The sequence below is a fragment of the Cyprinodon tularosa genome, unplaced genomic scaffold (genome assembly GCF_016077235.1).
Source record: "Cyprinodon tularosa strain WSP-4 unplaced genomic scaffold, ASM1607723v1 ctg160, whole genome shotgun sequence".
NCBI lineage: Eukaryota > Metazoa > Chordata > Actinopteri > Cyprinodontiformes > Cyprinodontidae > Cyprinodon > Cyprinodon tularosa.
Window position 1 is genome coordinate 1,299,748 of NW_024038438.1, and position 24,610 is coordinate 1,324,357.

The window sequence follows — 24,610 nt, forward strand, 5'->3', positions numbered from 1 at the left end:
CTCCACCTGTGTTTGAACATGGTGCAGGGTTAGGGTGTGGTGGCTGCTACAAGCTGAAGGACGATCAGCAAGCTGGAGATGAAGGACCTCAGCAGAGCAGTGCAGACTTATCTGCCAATAGTGTGAACACATGAAGCTCTACAACAAAATACAGCATTTTGAGCCAACTGATTCAGGTATTGTCGTTTTATTGTTTGTTTTTTCTATACAAATATATAAGTCAGCAATGTCACATTAACATAATATGATCTGCAGGAATGAGTAAAGGTATTGCTACTGCTAGAATGTTCTCTCTGTACATTGGAAGCCTATTTTTACTTGTTACGAATTAAAGATTTACTTTTAAAAAGAATACCTCTTTTCTGTTGAACCTATGACAGTTGAGTCTAAAGTTCATAATAAATTTTTTTATGTTTAAATTGAATCAGTTTCTTTAAAAAAAAAAACAAAAACATTTTAATAAACTTTACCAGTAGTACAGTCCAAAACCCCTATTTGAAATGTGTAATTTCCCTTTGTTTAAATCAGATGCGTTTGTTGCAAGAACATTTCCAGGAAAAACTGGTAAAGTTATTTTTAAAGTTATAGTTCTGATTAATTTAACATTTAAAAAACATTACATTACTACTTTAATCTTTTTGGTCAAAGTTATTAAGATCCACATGCTGCTTTGAGACACAGGTTACAGACCCCTCTCTACTCTTTTCTGCCTGCCTAATATTAGGGTCTCTTCATCAAGTTGCTATCAATGTTAGTTTCTATATGTAGGCATGACCTATTTTCAGTTAATCCAGTTTGTTTATATAGTGCAATTACCAGTTATCTGTCACGCTTATCCCAAGTGGGGTCGCAAGGGTTGCTGGTGCCTACTGTATCTCCAGCTGTCTGGGGGCAAGGGGAGGGGTACAGGTCGCCAGTCCATCGCAGGACAACACAGACAAACAGGACAAACAACCATTCACAAACACACTCACACCTAAGTATAATTTAGAGAAACCAGTTAACCTTAACAGTCATGTGTTTCAACTGTGGGAGGAAGCCACAGTCCAGGTACCTGGAAAGAACCCAGGCATGCATTTTTGTGAAATGCACGCATGCGTTTTACAAAATATGTAATCTTAAAAGTGACAATTTGATCAGATCATCCAGTCAGCTTGCTTAAAGCTTTTCCATCTAATGAAACCCAGCTGATAGCATCAAATCATTGACTTTGCAGAATTTGCACTTCCTGGATGAGAAAGTAGCAACAGTAGATTTGCTTGGGTTGTATCATCTCTGCATCAATCCTTCACACCGAGCATGCATGCAGTGATAGTGGAGAGGAAAAACCTCATTAACAGGAAGTGACCTCCAGCAGAAACAGGATTGGTGTGAATGACCCTCTGCCGAGGCCAAATGTAGGCTTAAGGAGACAGAAGCAGACTTGCAACATAAATACCTCCTAAGGTAAGAGTAACTGAACTAGTTTTCAAGTTAAAATTGATTTAAGAGCATCATGGTTAGTTCCAGTAAAAACTGAGTGCATAACTATGGAAGAGAAACAGAACTGAGCACTGAAAAATAGAACCAACTCCATCTCCTGTGATGTGAGCGAAGTTGGTAAGAATCCCATCTTGGAACAGTAATTTTAATCTGGGAGGACAGAGAGCATGACGGTAAGTGAAACAGCAGTATAAAAACTTCAAAGATTTTTGAAGGAAGTAAAATAGAAACTCTGGCAGTAATTCGCACAGAGGGATTGGTTCTACCAACAGAGTCTAAGGGTAAAGAATGATTTGGCCGTATTTCCCGCAGTCAAGTCCCACAGCTCTGAAAATAAAATTCACTTAAATAAATTGGTCTGCCAAGGGCCCTTTAAATCCCTTAAAGTTAGTCGATTTAAAAAAGTGAAGTAGTGTTTTATTTTTATCTTGTATACACAGTGTTTTTACAAAATGAAATTTCGATGCATACAGCTTTTCAACAGTGAATGAGCAGCTTATAACAGTAAAATGAACATTACAATTTATAAAGTGCAGCAGTCATCAAGAATGTAAACAGTGTAGGAGAAAAGGAAACCAGTTTAATATCATGGTGCAAAAGACATTGATATGTAAAGGTTCGGAGTTTTGTTCTATTTAAGCTGATTATATAATTTCAGCTATGCTTTACTTACAATTCTGGAAGGTAGTCAGAGTCAAAACAAATTACACTTTGGTTAAACAGTAACATGTTATGAATAATCTTTGAGAGAGAATCTGGCTTGTTTTGGGAAGAAGCTATGTCTGGTCTACAAACACCCTCACACAACGGCATTGTGTGAATGAGTTAATGTTGTGTAAAGCGCTTTGGTCAAGTCTCCTGACTTGAAAAAAAAAAACTAAATAAGTACAAACCATTCACCGTTTGTTTCTCTTTTTTTAATTTATATTCTATGTTAAATTTGTTGGGTCTTCGGGAAAAATACTTTTAAACTGCCCTAGATGTTAAAAGGCAAACCTAGAGCAAATGTAAGCTATGATGCTCATGTCACAAAAATGTTTCAATGTGTCCATAAACCTTTGCTTCAGAGACAAGAGTAAACTTAAAGAAGCTGCTTAACAGATTTGATATTTACTATTTTATGTAGGCAAACATGAATGGTCTTTCTTAATGAAATTGTTTCTTTTGCAGTCAACATTACCATTAAGAGCAAATTTCACAAGTGTTTTTTCTGAAGTATTTTCCTGCTAATACAATACAAAAGACTGGGTGTAAATCCAGGAAGGAGACGTTTCCTCCCTCTGATTAAAATACCTCGACTCCATTTCAGCTCAGCAGTTAAACGTCCCTCCCTTCCCCTTTAGTCCTGATCTAACCCAACTTCTCTTTTTTTTCGTAGAAATCTTACAACCAGTTGTTTGGGAACACAAGTTAACCTATGGATGAAACATACCCACAAGTGAGTACAACACTTTGAATAGACTAAGAATACTAAAGTTTTTTTTTGTGTGAGGACATTTGTCTTTTACAGTTATGTACAGTTACATTATACTGTTTATTGTACATGCCTCTCTCAATATCTGAGTAATAGCTTTAAAATGTTATATTTTAAATGTATTTTTTTGGATTCTACATTTTTGCTTCTTCTTATAGCTAAATTAATTTTATAGATTTTTTATTTTCGAATTTCTTTTTAGAGATATTATATTTCACTTTTTTCCACACTTTTCTTTGAGTTTTACAAAATTTTTTTTCAAATTGCGTTATATATAATGTCTGTAATAAGACATCTACAAGGAGACCGGTGAGCTGAAAATGAAAACATAATGGGTTAAATATTTGACTCCCTATTTCAGAATTGAAGAAAGGAACTACATAATGTTGATCTGTGGTACTGAAGCTTTTTTTTTTTTAAAGCTTTTGGAAATTTTCTAAGATGCAAGGGGTATAAAAAGACTTATCAGCTGAAAGATCAGCCAGAGGGTTAATGTGCTGCTTTTAGCTGTTTATTCAGGGTGGAGGCCTCTGGGTGGAACCTCAACCATGCATGTTAGTATGCATTTTGTTTATATGTAGGTGCTGAACTTCCTGTGGCTCCTGTAGGTTGATCGGTACAGCAGACTCAATATTAAGAAAAGCTTACAGAAGAGCCATTTTAAAACCGATTGTTGTATTGAAGAGTTGTCAACTTAGCCTTAAAACCCCTGGCAAGGAGTTTTAAAGAGGAGCAGTCATATAGTTCATTATAAAACACAAAGACACATATTGCTAAAATAAAGCAATCTACAGGAAGTTTTCCTTCTCAAAGTGTTTATTTTGTCCTTTACGTTACATTTACGTTTCTATCGACTTAGAGGCTTTGCTTCAGTGAACACTAACATTGATATTGAACTCTAAGGTCCTGAGGTTGACAGATAAATGCAAGCACTTGTGTCTGTAGGTCTGTGTCAAGCTGTGCTTCTTTGCTTAATGCAGCTAGTTGTTTTTTTGGCCTCTTAAAAGGTATGTCTGACCTGGCCATACTCTCTTAACAAAAACCCTTAGCTCACTCTAACAAGCTCACATCAGCACAATACCAGTAATAGTAAGAAAAACCATGCAAAGTGTGGGACCTACAAGTTGCTACCACCCTGTGTACTGTACCCTCATCTTAACTCTGTCCTCTGTTATGTCCTGGTTCTTTCGAAGATTCCAGTTTTGGAGAGATGGCCTTATGTTTCTCAGAATAAATTATAATTAAATACATTTTTGTATCCTTGAGTTTATATACATAAAATTTCCGAATAAGGTAAGTAATAGCTTTTAGTTTTTCTCAGAAAGTCAAATAACCTAGAGTTAAATAAGAAGATGCTCACTTTATGTTATATCCTTAAATGATTCTGGTTTTCATTCGGGTTCATGTCTTTAGCCTTTCATTGGTATTTTTTGTGCCATGGGATTAATCTGGGCTTGTGCTACTTGGGTGGAGGTTTCCCCCGATGTTGCTTAATTGTTTTTGTTCTTTTACACTTAAGAGTAACTTCTGATTACATGTCCACCAGATACTTCCCTGGTTTTCTTTGCTTGAATTTGCAGCCCACTTGGTTTTATTGTTGTCTGTTAGATTCTTGTATTATCACATGGTTGAAATAAAAATATTTGATTACATAGATTATTAAATGGATGTTTTTATTCCCCACATCTCTTGCTTTTAGACCTTTTTAAAATGCCTGTAATCCAACTGTCAAGATCTTCAAATCTGCAAACACCAAAGGCCCCAAAATTGCAGGCTCTAATAAAAGGTGGATCCTTAAATCTGAAAGTCACCAATCAACCCATCATCACCACAGCGTCCACCCACACTAATGGCTCCGCTAATACAGCTTCTGGCTTCCTTGAAGACCTGTTGACACACTCTCACTGTAAGTTATCAACCAGGAGCTTCCCTTTTTTCTACTATTTTTCTCTCTACTTTCATGGTTGTTTTTCAAAAGAGTCTCAGTAAATGTATAAAGGACATAAGATATCTAGGTGAACTGAAAATGTACTTTAGCCATCCTAAAATATTGAGTATGATTTCTTCTCTTGTTTCAAATATCATCCAAAAGTCTGCAAATTGTTCTGGAAATGTTTGGAAGTAGAAGTAGAAGGCTTTTTACCTTATATTCTGAACTCTAATAGGGCCTTTAATGTCACTGATGGGGCAATTACTGTATTTCACATTAGTTATTAGCCTGACCTTCCTCTCCTATGCTATCTATGCAGTGAGGTAAGTTGTTTTGGTCACTTATCCATTTAACATCACCTCTCCGTGCGTTAAATTCCCTGGGGAGGTGATGGTGTGGAATAGGTTTTAGAAGGCTAAATTCTAGGCCACCTCTATATAGTGTTGACTTTTCATGTTTAACTGGTGATACACTTGGTGGCTTCTTTCGCCACTCTCTTAAAACCTTGAGGTGGAGGCTTTTTCTTTGGGACATTCCAACAAAACTCTCAAAATAAAATCTTGTTCATTCTCAAGATAAAAGGCCAAAACACAAGATGTAATCCATTGCAGAGAGAGGTGTTCAGACTGCTACTCCATGTATTCTTAATAAAAGCTACACAAATGGATGCCCAAACAAAGAGAAGTAGACTTACTGGGTCAAGAGTGAAACTTATTTTTTTCACCTTTACATTTCAGTTGCAAGTTAAAAAGCTGTATGCTCTGCTTCAGTCAGTGTCAATCCCCTTACCTTTTAGCTGGCCTACTTAAAGCCAGGCGTACACTGTGCAATTTTTTCAGCCGTTGCACGCAGCTACAGCTCACGATTGATGTTCGGCCCAACGCTCTTATGCGATCTGCCTGCTCAAACTGTGCAACTTAAAACCACGTCGGATTCAGCTCCGCAGTGAGATGGAGCTGCTCTGACTCATCTATCCGGAAGCCAAAAAAATAGAAGGGGAATATTAAGCTCACTATAGTGAACCGCACTGCCTTGGTAAATTGTGCAATTTTGTGCTGAAAGCCCTGAAAAGAAAAGGCGACAACGTATTTGAGAAAAAGACATGGCTGAGCAAACGTGGCTACTACGGTCTGTCAATTTTACAGACAGAACTGCATTTCACTCATTGCATCTCTGCCATGCTGCTGTGTTTACAGAAGAATCCTTGTTTGCGCATGCGCACTGAGCGATTTGCCCATGCAGTCGGGAAAAAATCAAACATGTTTGATTTTCTCCCAAACTTATGATTCCTGATCGGGAGGTGGTCGTGAGAGGCTGATCGCCCCTCGTAACCCCCTGTACACTACACGACGCACGATCAAGCTGAAAGTCGGCCCGATCAAAAGATTCTCGCACGACTGGAAAATCGCCCCGAAAATCGCACAGTGTACGCCCGGCTTAAGCCATCGATATTCTGCCAGATTATCGAAAGTCTCTGATTATTGATGTCCACGGTTTCTTCATTGGCCTTACCATATCTCCTCACTACAACCATGCTTCTGTGCCCTTACTATTTTTACAACTGGGTTTTCATTTTCTTGACAAAGACCTTGTTTCTTTGTAAAGTGCCTGGATAAGAAGCTGATGTCTGCCTATTTGTGTAGGACTCCTCCCTGCCTCCCGTTTAACTCTGTAATCTTAGCTAGGATTTGTGCCTGGCTTATATATTCTGTTGTAACATAACATTTATTAGCCGCTACCTGATTTTAGGAAGTATAGGAAGTTAGGAAGGGTACATAAACTGCAGATTGAAGAGGAGCTGTTTGGAGGTAAAGACTTTTAAGAAGGAATAAACCAGTTTAATCAATTCCTCCTTTACAATCTTAGGAATAGACACCAAACTGTTGACCACCATTTCCTAACATGTTCGATCTTGTAAATGCTTTCTGACTCCCAGAAGTATAAATGTTTTGCAACTGCCTCTGTCTGGCAATCATTTCAGGTTCTCTTTCTGGTGCATAACACAGTGACAATTATTATCCAACATTTTAGGTTGGAACAAACATTTTATGATAATGGGCTTTTAGCACCTATATAATAGAAATTTAAACGCTGTAAGTTAAACCGTATTACATTTTGTGGCTTTCAATAAATGATGTGCAGATGGAGACTTGTCAGCTGAAATTCAAATTCAAAATCTTTTTTATTGTTTGTTTGGGACTTCAATGCCATGAATGACCTGAAAAAATTACAAAAAACAAAACACTACAACAATCCCATCTAACTGTTCTTTCCTTTTATATTCTGCAGTACCCCGATGGGCAATCTACACCATCTTTGGAAGTTGTAGCCTAGTTGTTCTACTTTGTTGCCTGTGTATCTGGATTAAATGTTGCTGCAAAAGGAAGAAGAGACGGCAAAAGGATCAACAGATTCTTTTGAAGGGATTAAATGGAAAAACAGCCACTGCACGGGTAAGACAATGTAACAATTAGTTTAGCTCGTTCGGCGCACAGACTATTAACAAGTCTATCCATTTGGTCTGTCTGTACTTTAAACATCAAATGCTCTAATTTAAACCAATGTGGATAACTTCTCAGCTAGCTATCCACTTGGCGCAACCTGCCATCTGCTACTCTGGTTGGGCCGGATGGGAGCTGCTTGGACTTTGGACATTTAGCAGGCCTCTTTAAAGCTAAAAAAAAAAAAAAGGTTATTGAGAGATTTAAGCAATTTAATTAAGGTGTTGGTGCAGGAATGGAATGCAGGATAGTAACTCAACACAGAGGGATAAATTAATATTGCACAACCTGGATGATAATAATAATAATAACACACAACTTTTATCTTATTTTGGTCTGTAAAAGCTCTACCAGAGGTATAGTACAACTATCTGCCATTTAATATCTATCTCTTTCAGATATAAACAACATGCTGCTGTGATTTTTTTGGTGATGGGGTGTTTCATAAAGATGGAATTGTCTGTATGATCTGATTGAATTATCATTTAACCATACATGGTTGATTCTAAGGACCTCTGTTTGTCCAAAAACAAGTAAAAAAACAAAACCACTGGACTTTTCATTTCGCTTCCTATCCAGAAAGCTTTCTCAATTCAAAATGTCTCGAGTAATGTGGAGCTCCAGGCTTATTGGGTAGCCCAACAAAAGCCTTGTTGTGCCTTTGAAAACATGGAAATTGAACAGAAACAGGTCCCCCCCTTTGTAATGGGGAGCTGTTAGGGTCATTATTCGCCTGTATGGCAATGAGGATTGAGATTTTAGTGTAACGACCTCAGAAACTTTGACCCAATATTCAGACAGACAGTTCAGGACGGTTTACAACAAGCTTTATTTAGAACCAATAACGCAGCGAGCAGCTGATAATCAGCGGGGCGGATAACTGGTTTCACTGCAGAGGTAGAAAACACAGGTCAGTGACAGGGATATCGGGCTAATAATGACAAAGAGCAAAAGTCACTGACCTGGTTCAAAGTCCAATCCGATCCCAGATGAAAGGGCGATAGTTAGCAGCCGTAGCCGCTTCCAGCGCCCCGAATGATAATGAGCTGACGATAGTTGATGCAGAGGGAGCAACAGTGTCTTTAAGGAGAATCCAAGCCGAAGTCAGAGAAACAGGCCAGGTTCGGTAACCAGCAAGATCCAGGAAAAGAGTGCAAAAAACACAGCAGACAGAGCAGACAGGACCAGTACAAAAATCTCCAAAATTAAAAGCTCTCCTGTGTCGAGGCATGAATATGTGGAGAGGTTGTTTGGTCTCTCCAATATAAAGATCAGAGCATTCCACTTCCGGTTTAACGCATGGAGTAGACAGACGCACGAGAAACTTCTCTTCCAAACTGAAATCATAAATCCCTCTAATCAATTTGATAACGTAACATTTGACGGATATAAATATCTGAGGGACGGAAAGACACATACCAGAGGCCAATTCAAGATAAAAATGCCAAAACCTCAAGATAAAGGCTCTTCTATAACGAAGGCTAAAGCCGAAGCTGCACAAGCTAGCAATAGCGCTAGAATGGAACCTGCCGGCATACTAGAAGCAATAAAAGAATTAAAAGAAGACTTAAAGGGGGACAACGGGAATCTCAGGAGTGAAATTGCACAACTCGGAGAAGAAATAAAAGGCAAACTCGACAACCTGAAAACGGAGGTACAGAACTTGCCCGAACGAACGTGCGAGATGGAGAATCGAGTGGAGAAGGTAGAGCGGTGGTCGGTGGAGGTGACTGAGGCGCTCTGTAACAGCTTAGACCAACAAACAGAGCTACAGCGCAAAGTTATGGACCTAGAAGCCAGAGCCAGAAGAAATAATATGCGCATTTTTGGTTTAACGGAGGGAGAAGAAGGAAACTCGCTTCCTCAATTCATTGAAAAACTCCTCCGGAGAGAGCTGCCTTTACCCCCGGATCTGGACCTGAAAATACAGCGAGCCCATAGATCGCTGGCTCCCAAACCCCGACCTGACGCACCGCCAAGAGCCATCATAGTAAACTTTCAAGAATTCACCACCAAAGAGACGGTGCTGAGGGAAGCTTGGAAAAAAGGAAAGATTCAGATGAGTAACAGGTCACTCTGCTTTGATCACGACTACCCGGCAGAGATAGTAAAAAAGAGAAAAGAGTATGCTGGGGTAAAGAAAGCACTGAAAGAAAAAAATATCCGCTTTCAGACACCGCTCACTAAGATGAGAGTTCATTGGAGCAACGGAGCACGGACCTACGACAGCACACAGGAGGCGCTGCGGGATATGAGAACTCGAGGATTTGACGTGCAGGAACCGGAGCCCGCAGCGGAGGACAGCGACCTGGGATCACGATTTCGGGAACTGCAGGGATGGCAGCAAGTTGGCAGCCGCGGGTCGGCGACATCCACCGCACAGAGAGCAAAGGAAAAATTACAAGAGTACCACAGGGGGTACAGCAAGAACATCTAATGTGGGGTAGCCGGTTTTTTTTTGGTTAGTTAACTTGAAATGGCTCTTTAAAGAAGGCCTTGGTGTAATTCAGTAAAACTGTTTGGGAGAATTGGTTTTAGATATTGAATATTTACCGCTGGACTATAAAAGATGGCAGAGTTGTTTATCTTTAACAACGTAGCCACTCTTATGGGTGGACCCTCTCTAGTTCTGAGGTTTCCCCCCCCCGACTTACCAGTGGGGTCATTAGTGAGGAGGTATAAAAACCCCCTCATTCCTTGGAGGTTAGTTCCATTATTGTACATATTTCTGTTCGTATTGTTCTTAAGTTCATTTTTGAAGGGTTTGAATGGGGCCCACATCGCCTATACAACTCAGTTCAGGAGTCATGGGGTCACATAGTTTGAGATTTGCTTCCTTAAATGTAAATGGCATGCGCAATCCAGTCAAGAGGAGCAGAGTAATGACCAAAATAAAAAAAGATAAAACACAGGTGATATTCTTACAGGAGACACACATGACGCAACAAGAACATAACAAATTAAAAAAGTTCGGTTTTTTGAATGCATTCTTTAGCTCATGTAAAAAAAGCCGTAAAAGGGGAGTGGCTATATTAATCTCAAACTCAGTTGACTTTCAATTGACACATGAAGAAAGAGACAAAGAAGGTAGATACATCCTAGTTAAAGGCCGATTAGAAAATAAATTGATTACCATGATAAACATATATGTGCCACCAGAAAGTGAAAGAGGATTTTTCCAAAATATATTCAATAAAATAGCCTCTGAAAGTGAAGGAACGTTAATCTGTGCAGGGGACTGGAATACAGTATTAAATAACTCTCTAGATACTACAAGCACCAGGCGTCAATCCACTAAATCAAAAGATTTAAATATCTTAATGAAAGAGACCGGAACCTATGATGTATGGAGAGACCTACATAGATCAGAGAAGGACTACACACATTACTCAGCTACACACCAAGTCCACTCTAAAATAGACTTCTTCCTAATGAATAAAGCAGACAGACACAAGGCGAAGGAATGCTCCATAAGAGCAGCAGACCTATCAGACCACAACATTATTTATCTATCCATTAATCTAGACAACACACCAAAAAATACTTTATGGAGACTAAACATTGGCATCTTAAACAACGAAACTGTCGTAAAAGAGATTAAAAAAGAAATAAAAGATTCCATAACAGATAACCAAAACAGCCAAGTGGACCCCACCATACTGTGGGACACTGTAAAAGCAATGATGAGAGGGAAATTAATTAAAAGAACAGCTTACTTAAAGAAAAAAAAGAGGGCTGAATATGACAAATTAGTTGAAACTTTAAGAAACCTAGAAAAACAACATTCAAGGAAAAGGGAGGATAAAACATTAAATCAAATAAAAGTGGTCAAAAAACAAATAGAGAATATCCTGAAAGATGAACAAGAAAAGAAATTGAGATTAGTAAAACAAAACTACTATGAATCCGGCTCTAAGGCAACAAAAAGTTTGGCAAAGCGCCTTAGATCTCAACAAATTAAACAATCAATACATGGTATATTGGACCCAAAAAAGAATAAGGTAACAAACAATTTAGAAGAAATCCATACTGTCTTCAAAGAATATTATGAGTCTCTATATACTCATCCAGACCCAAACAGATTAGTAAACATAGAAGAATTCCTACATTCACTAGACCTTCCATCGCTGGGAAAAATAAAAAATGAGGAATTAACTGCACCCATAACAAAAAAGGAACTAAACAACGCAATTGGCAAATTAAAACCAAACAAGAGCCCAGGGGCAGACGGCTTTCCCAACGAGTGGTATAGAATCTTCAAGGAAGATCTTTCCACAGTAATGTTAAATTCATTTAACTTTACGCCACAATACGCCATCACCCCTCCATCTTGGAAAGAGGCAGTAATCTCTGTTGTAGGAAAAGAAGGTAAAAACAAGACACTTTGTCAATCTTACCGCCCAGTCTCTGTGCTAAATGTAGACTATAAATTATTTACCTCCATTCTAGCCAAAAGACTTGAACAACTGTTACCTGACTTGATAGACGAGGACCAATCAGGTTTTATCATGGGAAGACAAACACAAGATAATATAAGACAAACTCTCCATATTATTGATCAAATAAATAGACAGCAATTATCAGCAGTTTTGATCAGTCTGGATGCCGAAAAGGCCTTTGATAGGGTCTCATGGCCGTTTCTATATAAAGTATTAGAGAGATTAGGGTTTAATAAACAAATTATAAGCTGTATTCAATCGTTATACAAAGAGCCCACTGCAAGGATTAAAATTAATGGCCACATTGGGGGAAGCTTCAAATTATTTAGAGGCACACGCCAGGGCTGTTGCCTCAGCCCCTCATTATTTGCCATCTACATAGAACCCCTAGCACAATTTATAAGGCAATGCAAACACCTGAAGGGAGTGAACATTGCAGGAGAAGACCATATAATAGGGCTATTCGCCGATGATGTAATTATATATCTACAGAATCCTAATGAAACGCTTCCAGCATGGTTTTTAAAACTGGAGAAATACGGGAGGATGTCAGGATATAAAATTAATATCTCAAAAACACAGCTGCTACCACTGAACTATACTCCAAGTAAGGAAATTAGACAAAGATACACACTTAAATGGGAAAATAAATCAACTAAATACCTGGGAATCACACTTATGCAAGATCTGGACAAAATTCAGGAAACTAACTATTCCACAATTAACAATACAATACAAAGAGATTTCTTGAAATGGTCAAAGTTATTACTGGATTTTAGCTCGAGAATAGAAATAATTAAGATGAATATACTGCCTAGATTACTATACCTCTTTCTATCAATACCATTTAAGATTCCAGAAACTCAGTTTAATAAGTGGAACCAACAAATATCTAGGTTTATTTGGGCAGGTAAAAGACCGAGAGTGAAATTTAAGACTCTTCAACTAGATAAGACAAATGGTGGCTTAGCACTCCCTAACTTTAAAGAATATTATTATGCTGCACAACTAAGATACGTAATCAACTGGTGTTCTCTTAAATACGAAGCCAAATGGAAACAAATAGAATTAAACATATCCCAAATACAATTACAAAACAGGCTTGGAGAAAAAGAATAAGTAAAACCTCAGAAAACACAATTTTAGAAGAAACTCTTAAAATATGGTATGAAGTACTTAAAAAATACAAATCAGAAGGGGATAGTAAACTATTAATGTGGCCCTCTCAGTCAAAGAGATTTAAACCAAAAGACTCGAATAGCACATTTATAGATTGGAGTAGAAAGGGGATAACAGCTATCAGCACACTAGTAGAAGGAAAAACGTTTAAAACATTCAATAAAATCAGAAGAGAATTTGAGCTGAATAGCAGAGATTTCTTCAAATACCTGCAGCTAAGACACTTCTATACCAATGAGGTTGAGAAAGAATTATCACCAGAGGGAAATGAGTTGATTCAGCTCTTTGTAGATGCATACACGAAAACCCCAATAAAAGTTGTATCTAAACTTTATAAAAGCCTACAAAAACGAAATGGGAATAACTCATTATATATAAAGTCCAAATGGGAAGCAGAGTTAAAAGTGAAACTGTCAAAGAGTGACTGGCTTTCAATGTGCAAAACACAACACTCCTCCACAAGCTCCAGAGGCAGGAGGGAATTTGGATGGAAAAATTTAATACGCTACTTCATAACACCTCAATTACAAAATAAATTATTCCATACTCAACAACAATGTTGGAGGCAATGTGGACAGATGAATGCCAGTCACTCTCATATATTTTGGCAATGTACAAAAATACAAACCTTCTGGGATCAAGTTGTAAAGGCTACAGAAGAAATAATAAGATACAAGATACCCAAGGACCCACGAATAATGTATTTAGGCTGGCTGGTGAGTGAAGGAATACAACGGAAAGACATCTATCTTCTCAAAATCTTGATAGTGGCAGCTAAAAAAGCGATTACCAGAAAATGGTTTAAAAGTGACCCTCCTCACCTGACGCAATGGATTTTAATAGTAGAGGAAATCTTCATGATGGAGGAAATGACCTACCACTTAAGGATCAAGCACAAATACCTAAAAGAACAGTGGAGGAATTGGTTTGATTACATAAATCGGAAAGGACTTACCCTCAATAAGACTTGAACGACAGATAAACCCTTTTTCTTTTAAGACTTGTGGGACCCCTACATTCACTAAACTCGGACTCTGTTATATCTTTGCTATATTTTTATCGCCCTTATCTGTTCATATTCTTTTTTTTTGTCTGTTTGCTTGTTTTAATGTAAAATTGGAAAAATACTAAACAAAAAGTAAAAAAAAAAAAAGATCAGAGCATTCCTTGTTGCACTGAACTGCATACAACACTCCACTCATCTTAGCTTAGGGGGTGGACCTGTTTTTTTTGTTCAGTTTTTATGTTTTCTAAGCCATAACAAGGCTTTTGATGGGCAATTCTATAAAGCCTGGAGCTACACGCTACTCAAGACATTTTAAATTGAGAAAGCTTTCTGGATTGGTCTAATCAACAATGCCATCGAAGATTGCAAGAATTATTGCACTTAATCCTGGCTGCGTTATCCCAGACCAATGGATAACCACATATATTATGTTGTTCCTAAAAGTGGCTTTAGGCACAGAGTTAATAAGTTGTTGTTTATATTAAACAAACACCTGTAGGCTAATATACGGGTATATTAGCCTACTGGTAAGGGCCGATTACCAAGAACCCCAGTGTTGTTATTACCTGTAATTGAACAGGGATAGCATGGAACTATCTGTTTTTTCTCTTTAATACTAGACCCAGTTCAGCACTCACATAGATTCAAGAACAAGATTCTATGGAGTCTAAATCACTCATTTAATGAATTAGCTAGGCTTGATGATCCCTGTAACAATGAGCCATTGCTACCTGTATATTGGCCAAAGTAGCAGCTAAACACAGCATCTGTTTGTTTTTTTTGTTGTTTTGGGTGAAGTGGATTTGTTTGGGTTGTGGTTCTTTGGTTGGCCACATCTTGTTTTCATTTTTGTAAAAAGGTAAATTGATTTCACTTTACAAAATTTTGTTTTTGTTTAACTCTTCATAAAAGGGACATTCATGGCTTAAAGAGTGAATATATTTTGAAATACTCACCTCTGCTGTTTCACTCTCCAAGCAGGTGTGTACAGCACTGTACCATTGGATAATTGAAGGGGGGGAGGTTGATCTGATGTATGGTGTCTTCTATATTGAGTTTGAGTATTTGTTTGGATTGAATTAAAATATTTGTTTCCGTATTTATTGGTAAAAGTATTTCTTAAGTAGTTGTTTGTTTAAACCAAATTGTCCTTTTCTTCTTATTGTGAAGCTGAACAGCCTTTTAAAAATGGTTTCTTCCAAATTTAGTTCCTTCTCTATTTAAGAAACATGTCTGCCATTGTTCTTGGTTGGTGTGGTTTGGTTGATGTCCTGCACAAGAAGAAATTAAAGTTTTGTCTGCTGAAAACTCTTCAAAGCCTGTTCTTCTTTCAACCAGTTCAACATATTGTCATTATGAGTGTGTAAGAAATCGTACGAAAAGTTATGCACACTATTTCGTACGTTTTGGACGTTTTTCCTCAAAAAACCACATCAGTGCGCATGCGCTGGCAGACAGAAAAAAAAAAGCAGATCCGCGGACGGACGTAAAACTGGGAAAAACAGTGCAATCATCACTTATTCATGTCTCTAACTATGTTGCTTGCTGTTTTATATCTTAGGGTTAGGGTCAGGGTTAGGGCTAATTGTAATTTATATTCTATATTCGTGAATGGTGCGTCAGATGCGCATGTGCATACGACGAAAAAAATGTCCAAAACGTACGAAATTACGGTGCATAACTTTCCATACGATTTCATACGCACTCATAATGAGAATAGGTTGTACAGTTTGGGTCCCACCTCCTAGACTGCTTGGCCTCCTGACAAGCATGTGACAATCCCTAAGAACACATTCCCATTTAAAAATCATTCAATCAAGGTATTCCAGAATTGTCAGTGAATCTATTGAGCAGCATTACGCATACATCATAAAATGGTATCTAAATCCTTTACAGGAATCAGTGGGATGGCCTTACTCCTTTTCATCATTAATTTGTTAATCTATAGTAAACATCATCCTGTCCCATCTGGGTGGGAATGTTAGGGTGCAAAAACTGCATTCTTGTTTGCCTATAGCCTGTTTAAGAAAAACGTCCTTAGACTCAACAGTGTAAGCGTAAATAATGCTATGTTAAATCCTTAAGATAAAGTCAATCTCTTATTAGAGTTTGATATAGAGGGAAATTGAATGCCTGAAAGAAATTATAATCAGTGTGGCTTCAATTCCTCACTTTACCATCTGTGCTGCAGTTTCCCCCCATTTTTATAACAATTGTACGCATGAGTTACAGTTTGAGAGAGAGTCTGTACATTCTCCTGTCAAATTAAATATTTTATACATCACAACATTTGCATGGAAATCAAAAAATGCCAGTTTCAGGCCCTTTTATAAATAACACCTCTGCTAAGTACTGAGATGGCAGTGCCAGCATACCAGTGCTCTTGTGCCTCTGTGCCCATGAACACTCAGTGGCTGAACCAAATTAAAAATTAACCCTGAATTGTTGATGAAGTCCCCATAAATTAACCAGTGCAAACATGATGCATCAACCTCCATCCAATCCAGTGACATCAGTGAAACAGGCAAACCCGAGCATTTGGTAGGTGAGATTGGGGCTTTCAATAGGCTCACAAGAAAATGTAGTTTTGATTGCAGACTTTGATGGAGTCTAAAACTTCTTTCCATAACATGGAGCAACCAGAATATGACCCTTTCTCTTTACTGAATAGCTATGGAACCATCCATTTTATACCGCAATGACTAATTAAACCACATAGATTTATGTGACCTTTAAAGTTTTAGCTGACTTATTCTAACCTGATATTCTTATTGTGTTTCTCTGAAGGTTCAGCCAGACATCAGGGGTATCGGCTATGGTACAACAGAACAATATAGGGGAAAGTTGCTCTACTCTTTGGAGTACAATGCATCTTTGTCGGAGGTATTTAAATGTAATGCATCTGTGCTTAAGGTTGATCTCTACTAAATAAAACTGTCACTGCACCCTCATTTTCATGGCATTTTGGTTATGTGTTATACTGCAAGATTTAGTTTCCATCACCGTTTCACATGTACTGTCCTGTAAATGAACTTATAGTTGAACAATGATTTTCTGTGAGCCTTGTAGCAGTGATAAAATTCACAAATTAATCTTGTGTTTTGTTGTATTACAGCTTACAGTGGGGATCAAACAAGCTGGCATTTTAAAGGCAATGGATTTGGGAAAGAGCTCTGATCCATATGTAAAAGTCTACATCCTCCCTGAAAAGTCCAAGGTTTTTGAGACTAAAGTTTTCAAAAACACACTCAACCCTTTCTTCAATGAGCAGTTCACTTTCAAGGTAGATGGTTGTTTTTTTTAAATACCTTTTCATTGCCTTGGGAACAAAAAATCCCCCAATTTTATATTCTACATATTTTATCCCAGTGGAAGTCTAATGTGGTTAAAGGCTCCTATTATAACAAACTGAGAGAGAATATTTCACACTGATACATGAGGAACAAAGAATCAGAAAGGTTTGTCAATAAAATCATTGACAGCTCTAAATCTTTATATCAGAGTGGAATTCACATATCAACAATAGAGTTTTATCACTATCACCTAGCCCTGAATAATTTGATAGACACATTCTCATTTTTATTATCCTAAACACCAAAACTACCCTGAATATAGGCATCTAAAGTCTGCATATTTTAATTAAAACACTGTCTGAGATCTTGGACACTGATCTTAATTTCCTAGCCAACAGCTATGTACTTACAAAGTGACCAGGCATTATCCATTCTAAATGAAAAATTCAGTTTATTTATGGCCAAATCATTACAAATATCCTCTTGAGGATCAGATCTATGATATGAGATGGAGATTAGTTATTAAAGGCTTTATAGAGAAGGAGAATTTTAGATTCTATTCTGGATTTAACATGAATAGAAAACATGAAGACTAAAAGAAGAGAAATATGATCTCTGTTTTAAATTTTTATCAGAACTCTGGCTGCAGCATTTTGGATCAATTGAAGGCTTTTAATTACAGTTTGTGAATTTTTTAATAGTAAACAATGACAATAGTCCAGCCCATAAGTAACAAATGCATGAACTAGTTTCCAATTTTGACAGAAGAAAATTCACGAAACTTGTATAATATTGGAATCCATTAATGTTTGATTCTAATATTAACTCAGTTCAAGGGAATTTGCTATGCTAATCTTATTGTAAATGTTTATCTTGTTAAAAAATAGCAGTAGGAACATTTATAGTGACCACATTTGTACAAATAACCCAATGGGGAAATTTTTTTTTTCTATAAACTGGTAGCTTAGAAGAAACTGACACCGAGCATCTGTGAAAACTGGCAATGCATATTTCATTTTGCTGTTAAAAATCTTTGACCCACTGTTCCATAGAGAATTGCTGTGATACATTAACATTTCAGGAGTTTTAAGTTGGAATGATAAGCCTCTCAATTGAACAAAAATAAATTTAAATCTAAGATGCATACATTTTGAGTTTAGCTGTATATGTGCCTGTGTGTTATCAGTAATACATGTCAATAGTTTAGTCAGTAAGAAAGAGTTTAAAGTATAGAAAACCATATACACAGCTATATCCATAATCATAAGATATTATTATAGCTGATGCTATAACTCATTAAAGTAGTAAAAATTTAATGTTTTTTTCATGTAATCAAATGTTTGCCTAATATATATAGTATATGTTTTTCAGCTATCCAAGTCCTCCCTTCAGAAGTCCACAGTAGTAATGAAGGTGTTTGACTTTAATCGCTTCACCAAACATGGGCTTATCGGTGAGCTCAGAGTGCAGCTTTGCAGCATCGACTGGAACCATGTTATTGAAGAGTGGCAAGACTTGGCAAAGCCAGCAAAGTTTGAGGTTTAACTTTCTTACTTTCTCTTTCTAAAAATTTGATTGCCACCATTGAGGTCAAATAGGAATGTTCTATAGGTAGTATAGTTTTCTATTCATTTCTAGAATACAAATTGAGCGAGCTGCACACATATTCCTTACAGAACAGTATTCAAATTTGTAAAATATTTGGGATTAGGTGCCTTGTCAAAGGGCACATCAAGATGTACAGAGTGAATTTAGCCAATAACCATCCGATGCACCCTCCATGGCAGCAATATAAAATCTATATACTGCTTCTCTTTTCAGACAGCAGCGATGGCTAAAGTACTCACTTTCCGTACTTGAGTAAAAGTACAGATACTTGTGTTAAAAAAAATACTCTGGTAAAAGTGGAAGTACTGATTAAACTTCTTTACTCAAGTAAAAGTAAAAAAGTACAGGCTTGTAAATTTACTTAAAGTATAAAAGTAAAAGCAGAAACCACTTTTTTCATGCCGTTGCCTACATTTTAAATGGATGTCTGCCAATAGGACTAGATCTCCGTTGTGTTCATTTTCAATCATCTCGTCGTCCATGCTACTATGCTAACGCCACCGCCACCAAGCTGCAATGATTTGCCGCGAATGAATACCGCCGAATCTGTCGATTCATCTTGTAGTGGTGCGTCAAATGCAACGTAGATTCCCATCCAATTAGATTGAATTTGGTATTGATGACGTGAAAAATAATAACGGTAACTCCATTGAAATGATTCAAAACTAAAGTAACGAGCCAATTTTTTTAAATGTAAGGAGTAGAAAGTACAGATATTCATGTAAAAATGTAAGGAGTAGAAGTAAAAAGTCGCCATAAAAATAAGTAGTAAAGTAAAGTAAAAATATCAGAAAAATCTACTTGAGTACAGTAATGAAGTATTTGTACTTCGTTACTTCCCATCTCTGTCAGACAGTCAATGCCAGGTTTTAAAAGTTTAGATGGGTACTTGTCCAACTTTTTCTGCCTGGGTTCTTGTTTGATCACGACAAAGTTCTCACTTCTTGGATTTAGCCACTCTCACCTTACCGTTGTCTGACTCCTCACACTGGCCTTTTTTCTTTTTCTTTTTTCTTTTTTTTTTTTTTTACACACAACTCTGTTGAAAACATGATCGCAATCTCTCCTAAACCGTACCAGTTCTATCTGCCTTGTCTAGCTTTACCCTGCATGACAAAGCCTGTTCTTCGGACTCTGATCAAGCCTCAGATATTTAAACTGCCACCCTCTGCTGCAAGCTGCAATTACATACACCTGCTCCTGCAGGTGTATGTAATTGGTTGTTTTTTCATCCATTAAAGAATAGACTATTTCTGATGGAGTAGGAGATTCTGTCATGCTGCAGTGCCATGAAGCCAATAGGAAACTGCGATAACTAGAATGGATTCTATGTAAAACACACAAATAACAGAATCTCTACCTAAAGGAAATGATTCACGGAACAGAACAAAAAAAAGCATCATAATCAGAATACAAGAAAAGATAAGTAAGAAAGCAAGCCTTAGAGGGTGGATGGATGGATGGATGGATGATGCATGTAGGTTGGATTGATGAATGATGGATGGGTGGATGGATGGATGGATGGATGGATGGATGGATGGATGAATGAAGGATGGGTGGGTTGATGGATGGATGGATGATGACTGGATGGATGGATGGATGGATGGATAGATGACGGATAGCATTTAAGCCAACCTAAGTGTAACTTAAACCTGTAAGCCATCCTGCATATCTTTAGTATGACTTATTTTTGTTTCAGGAAGAAAGTTTAGGAGAGATCTGCTTCTCCCTCTGCTATGTTCCAACAACCAGCAAGCTCAGCGTCGTAATCCTGGAGGCCAAAGAGCTGAAGAGCATGGACATAGGAGGAAGCTCAGGTAAGACTGAAAAAGCTGGTAATCCTATAACAATGTATGATTAGTCAGCTAAAGCTCTGTTTTTGGATTTTAGAAGAACACTTTATGGAGCATGTTTAAACAGCAGCACTTAAAGCACTTGAACAGCAATTTACAGAGTTAAGAAAATCAATTTCAAAACCAAGTCAATTTATGTCTTAGCAATCCAGCTAGTCCATTCATGAAATCTGAAGACATTTCTAATTCCAGAAACACTTTGATTTTCTTCTATTTGGTTTTGCTTGTAGATCCATATGTGAAAGTACAGCTGGCTTTGGACAAGAGGAAGTGGCAGAAAAGAATGACATCCGTTAAAAAGAAAACACTGAACCCCTATTTCAACGAGTCTTTTACATTTGATGTGTCATTGGATCAAATAGAGGTGAGAAATCTACAATTCATCCATCCAGTCATCTTAGTGGAGATGTTAATATAGATCAGGGCAGCGCGGAATCTCCAGGTTGTTATATGGAGTAAAGCTAATCCATGCTTAACACAGGAGAGCCACCTCTTCAAGACAATACTCAGCTGTGCACCTACTATGATTAGAGACACCATCGAGGATTTAAAATTTTATATTATAATAAGAGATGATGCAATGATAAAAAGAGAGGAAGGAAAGAAGCTTTTTTCATCAAACAAGAAGAAACACCTTCAAACACAGGGTCAGGTTATATAGCTTTTAAAAACATACGTTCAGGGATGATGCCCAGTCAGTTTGTTGTAACGGTGGCCTTGGCAGTCCTGAGCAATCAGTGGAGAATATGAGCTCCCAGTTCTGTGGTAAATAGAACTTGTTGATGTGGCAGAATATAAGCAAAAACATGACTGGAACTCAGCAAAGATAAATCAGTTCAATTTTATTTATGCAGCACCGTATAGAACTCATGTAATCTGAAGGTGCTTTGCAGTGTAAATTCAACTAAATCATCCTGTCAGATTGGTAATTCAGCTGATTGAATGAAGTGAGTTCACTGACTTTACAGGATTTGCTCCTCCTAGAGGAGCATTTGGCGACAGCAGACATTTGGTTGCATTGTCTCAATGACTCTGCAGCAATACCTCACACTGAGCATGCATGCAGTGACACTGCAGAGAAAAAATACCTATTTAACAGGAAGAAACCTTCAACAGAACTGGGCTCGTTGTGAGCGGCCTTCTGCTGAGACTGACTGGGAGTTGAAAGTAAGGATCTATGATTAAACTACAGAGCTAATCATAGTAGATTATGAGAAATCCTTTACCTGATCTGGCCTTCATACACCGGACAAAATCAGAAGAAAGTATGGATCATTGCTGCTGAGCCCTTATCGGCCAACTGTACTTTACACAACATTCATGGCTGCCCTGAGGTACACTGACCACAGAGAGGCTGCCATACACAGACCCAGTCTGATCCTCGTTAATCCAGGTGAAGTGTTTTTTGTAAAGATAGTGGCCAAAGGCAGTATCAGTATTGAAGCAGCAATACATCCCATGTGATTTTTCATCCCTGATGGTGTTGTGTTATTTTTGTCCACTGTGCTCAGAGGGCGAACCTGGTGATCTCTGTGTGGGACCATGATGCCATTAGCAGGAATGATCCCATGGGAAAGGTTTTCCTCGGCTGCGATTCCACAGGAAATCAACTGAGGCACTGGGCTGACATGCTGTCCAACCCCCGTCGTCCGGTTGCTCAGTGGCACAGCCTGCTGTCAGCTGAGCAGGTTAACTCCACCCTTTCGCTGAAAAACAAATTCCCAATCCCCAGCAAATTTATAGAAAATAAACTAAAAAAAGGTCATTAGAAGATCATTTTATGATATAGTTGTGAAGTTATTCATTTTCAACTATAATAACTTATGAATTGTATTTAGAGAACAAGCTTTCACGGCTAAACGGTGGTGCAGATTGTAGCGCTGTTTCCCTGTGCAAGAAAGTTCTGGGTTTGATTCCTGGGTTTGATTTCTGCATGGAGTTTGCATGTTCTCTCTGTGCATGTGTGAGTTCTCTCTTGGTACTCCGGCTTCCTTCCCCAGTCCAAAATTGATTGGCTCCTCTAAATTGTCCCTAGATGTGTGACTGGCTACCTGTCCAGGGTGTATCCCCTGATGAGGACTAAGCGGGAGAAGATGGATTGATGTTTAGTTAAATTAACTATGGGCAAAAAATGTTTGCATCACCAGATTTTGTACTTGTGAAAATACCCTGGATTATATCTACAATTAATTTAACATACTCCATATCATTTTAACCAGTTTTACACTATAAAGTTACAAGGACCAAGATACAACAGCCTGTATTTTGTTGTGATTTTATGTGACAGACCAACAAAAGGGGTTATGAAGTACAAACATAATGCATGGATAAGATTTGTTTGTTTGTAGATTTTTAACAATTTATCCAAAAGGTGCTTAATGCATGTGTACAGTGTTCTTTGTAGAACGACTTCTTAATTTTTTTGGAGTATATCTCTACTAGCTTTGCTCATCTAAAAACAAAAATCTGGGCTTATTCTTCTTTGCAAAATAACTCAAAGTTATTTTAGTAAGTTAGTAGGGTTGGGAATGCCTATGAATCATTGCCGGATTGTAACAGGATATTTCTGTAATTATTTTCTAACCTCTTGTTTAAACAATTTTTGTTGCTAGAGCTGCAGTGTAAAGGGACATTATTATCCTGGAGGGTTAACCTTTCACTAAACTTTTAAATGGTTTGCAGCTCTTAACAGGTTTACACAAGGATAGCACTGTATATAGCCCCATGCATATCTCATGTATGCACCTCCAGCCAGACATGGGCAATGTGGAGTCAACAAGTCATCTCCATGTCATGTATTTAATCTACCCAGCCAATTAACCAGGTGAGTCCCATCTGCACAGGTTAATTCATGGTGAAGATTGGACTCACCTGCTTCAGTGGCTGAGTAGAACAAATACATGACATGGAGATGACTTGTTGACTCCACATTGCCCATGTCTGCCTCCAGCTTATGTGCTGATATTTACATTTCTTTCCCAATGAAGGAAGTCTTAACATCTATCATCTTTGGAATCTTTTTTGTCTTTCCCTCTTCCTTTAACCCTACTGACTGACTTTAATTCTGGATGGACAAAGCTTTGGTTAAAATGTGTTTAACTTTTAGCTCTATCAAGCCCTAACACCAGATTATGTTGGCAGCCACCTTAACAACACCACTATGGTTAGGCTCATCTTCGGGGGTGACAGGACAGAATATATAGATAAGGTAAACAGGATGGTGGTTTGATGTGATAATGATAACTTGGGCATCAAACAAAACTACCAAAGAGATGATCACTGACTTCAGGAGGAAGATGTCTGGCCTGGACCTCAATGCCGGTGTATAAAGGAAGATGACCAATGGAGATCGAACTCCACAAAGAGGACCCAGCAACATCACCATCACACTAAAAATGCTTTGAAGACTTATCCCCGAGATGAGAGAAAAATATTTATTATCCTAAGCTGCTTCATTTTTAAACATAATATAATGAGATTCGACACAAGTTTAACCAGGAATACTTCTAAAAGTAAATTTAATCTGATTATCCAATCTTATCAATAATGTAATAAATTTGTAACTTAATAATGGTGTAACTAACAACTACTTTCTACCCAAACCTGTGTAACTATTGCCTTCTGCTCTAACCCCTAAATCCCTCAATCACTATTAAAGAGCGTGGATTATATAGTGGACTTCGTGTGAGTTTTTCAGATTGAACTTACTGTTCGGACAGATGATCACTGCTTTTTGCTTCACTGGTCAAGTAACTCCTCCTCCCCCGCGTGGTGCCTGTGCCAGCTTTGTTAATAGTCGCTGCTCTCTGGTAGTGACAGCCTATGGCGACAGCGGGTCGCTGTAA

At 37.8% G+C, this 24,610-nt stretch overlaps 1 protein-coding gene across 1 annotated transcript; it reads left to right on the forward strand.

Annotated features, from left to right (window-relative positions):
- On the forward strand, positions 1 to 23,505 carry syt8 (synaptotagmin VIII). Its single transcript, XM_038280465.1, has 10 exons — positions 1 to 176; positions 2,861 to 2,920; positions 4,656 to 4,862; positions 7,176 to 7,339; positions 16,799 to 16,894; positions 17,127 to 17,294; positions 18,676 to 18,843; positions 20,612 to 20,729; positions 20,996 to 21,129; positions 22,277 to 23,505. Exons 3-10 carry the CDS (start codon positions 4,667 to 4,669, stop codon positions 22,532 to 22,534), a joined length of 1,302 nt encoding a protein of 433 aa, XP_038136393.1. The 5' UTR covers positions 1 to 176; positions 2,861 to 2,920; positions 4,656 to 4,666; the 3' UTR covers positions 22,535 to 23,505.
- The last annotated feature ends 1,105 nt before the right edge of the window (positions 23,506 to 24,610 follow it).

What these genes read in the sequence shown, in the direction of transcription:
- syt8 (XM_038280465.1), top strand. Translation starts at nt 4,667, where the DNA reads ATGCCTGTAATCCAACTGTCAAGATCTTCAAATCTGCAAACACCAAAG. An exon ending in ACAATGCATCTTTGTCGGAG is followed by an intron (nt 16,895 to 17,126) that starts GTATTTAAATGT and finishes GTTGTATTACAG; the next exon opens with CTTACAGTGGGGATCAAACA. An exon ending in GGACATAGGAGGAAGCTCAG is followed by an intron (nt 20,730 to 20,995) that starts GTAAGACTGAAA and finishes TTTTGCTTGTAG; the next exon opens with ATCCATATGTGAAAGTACAG.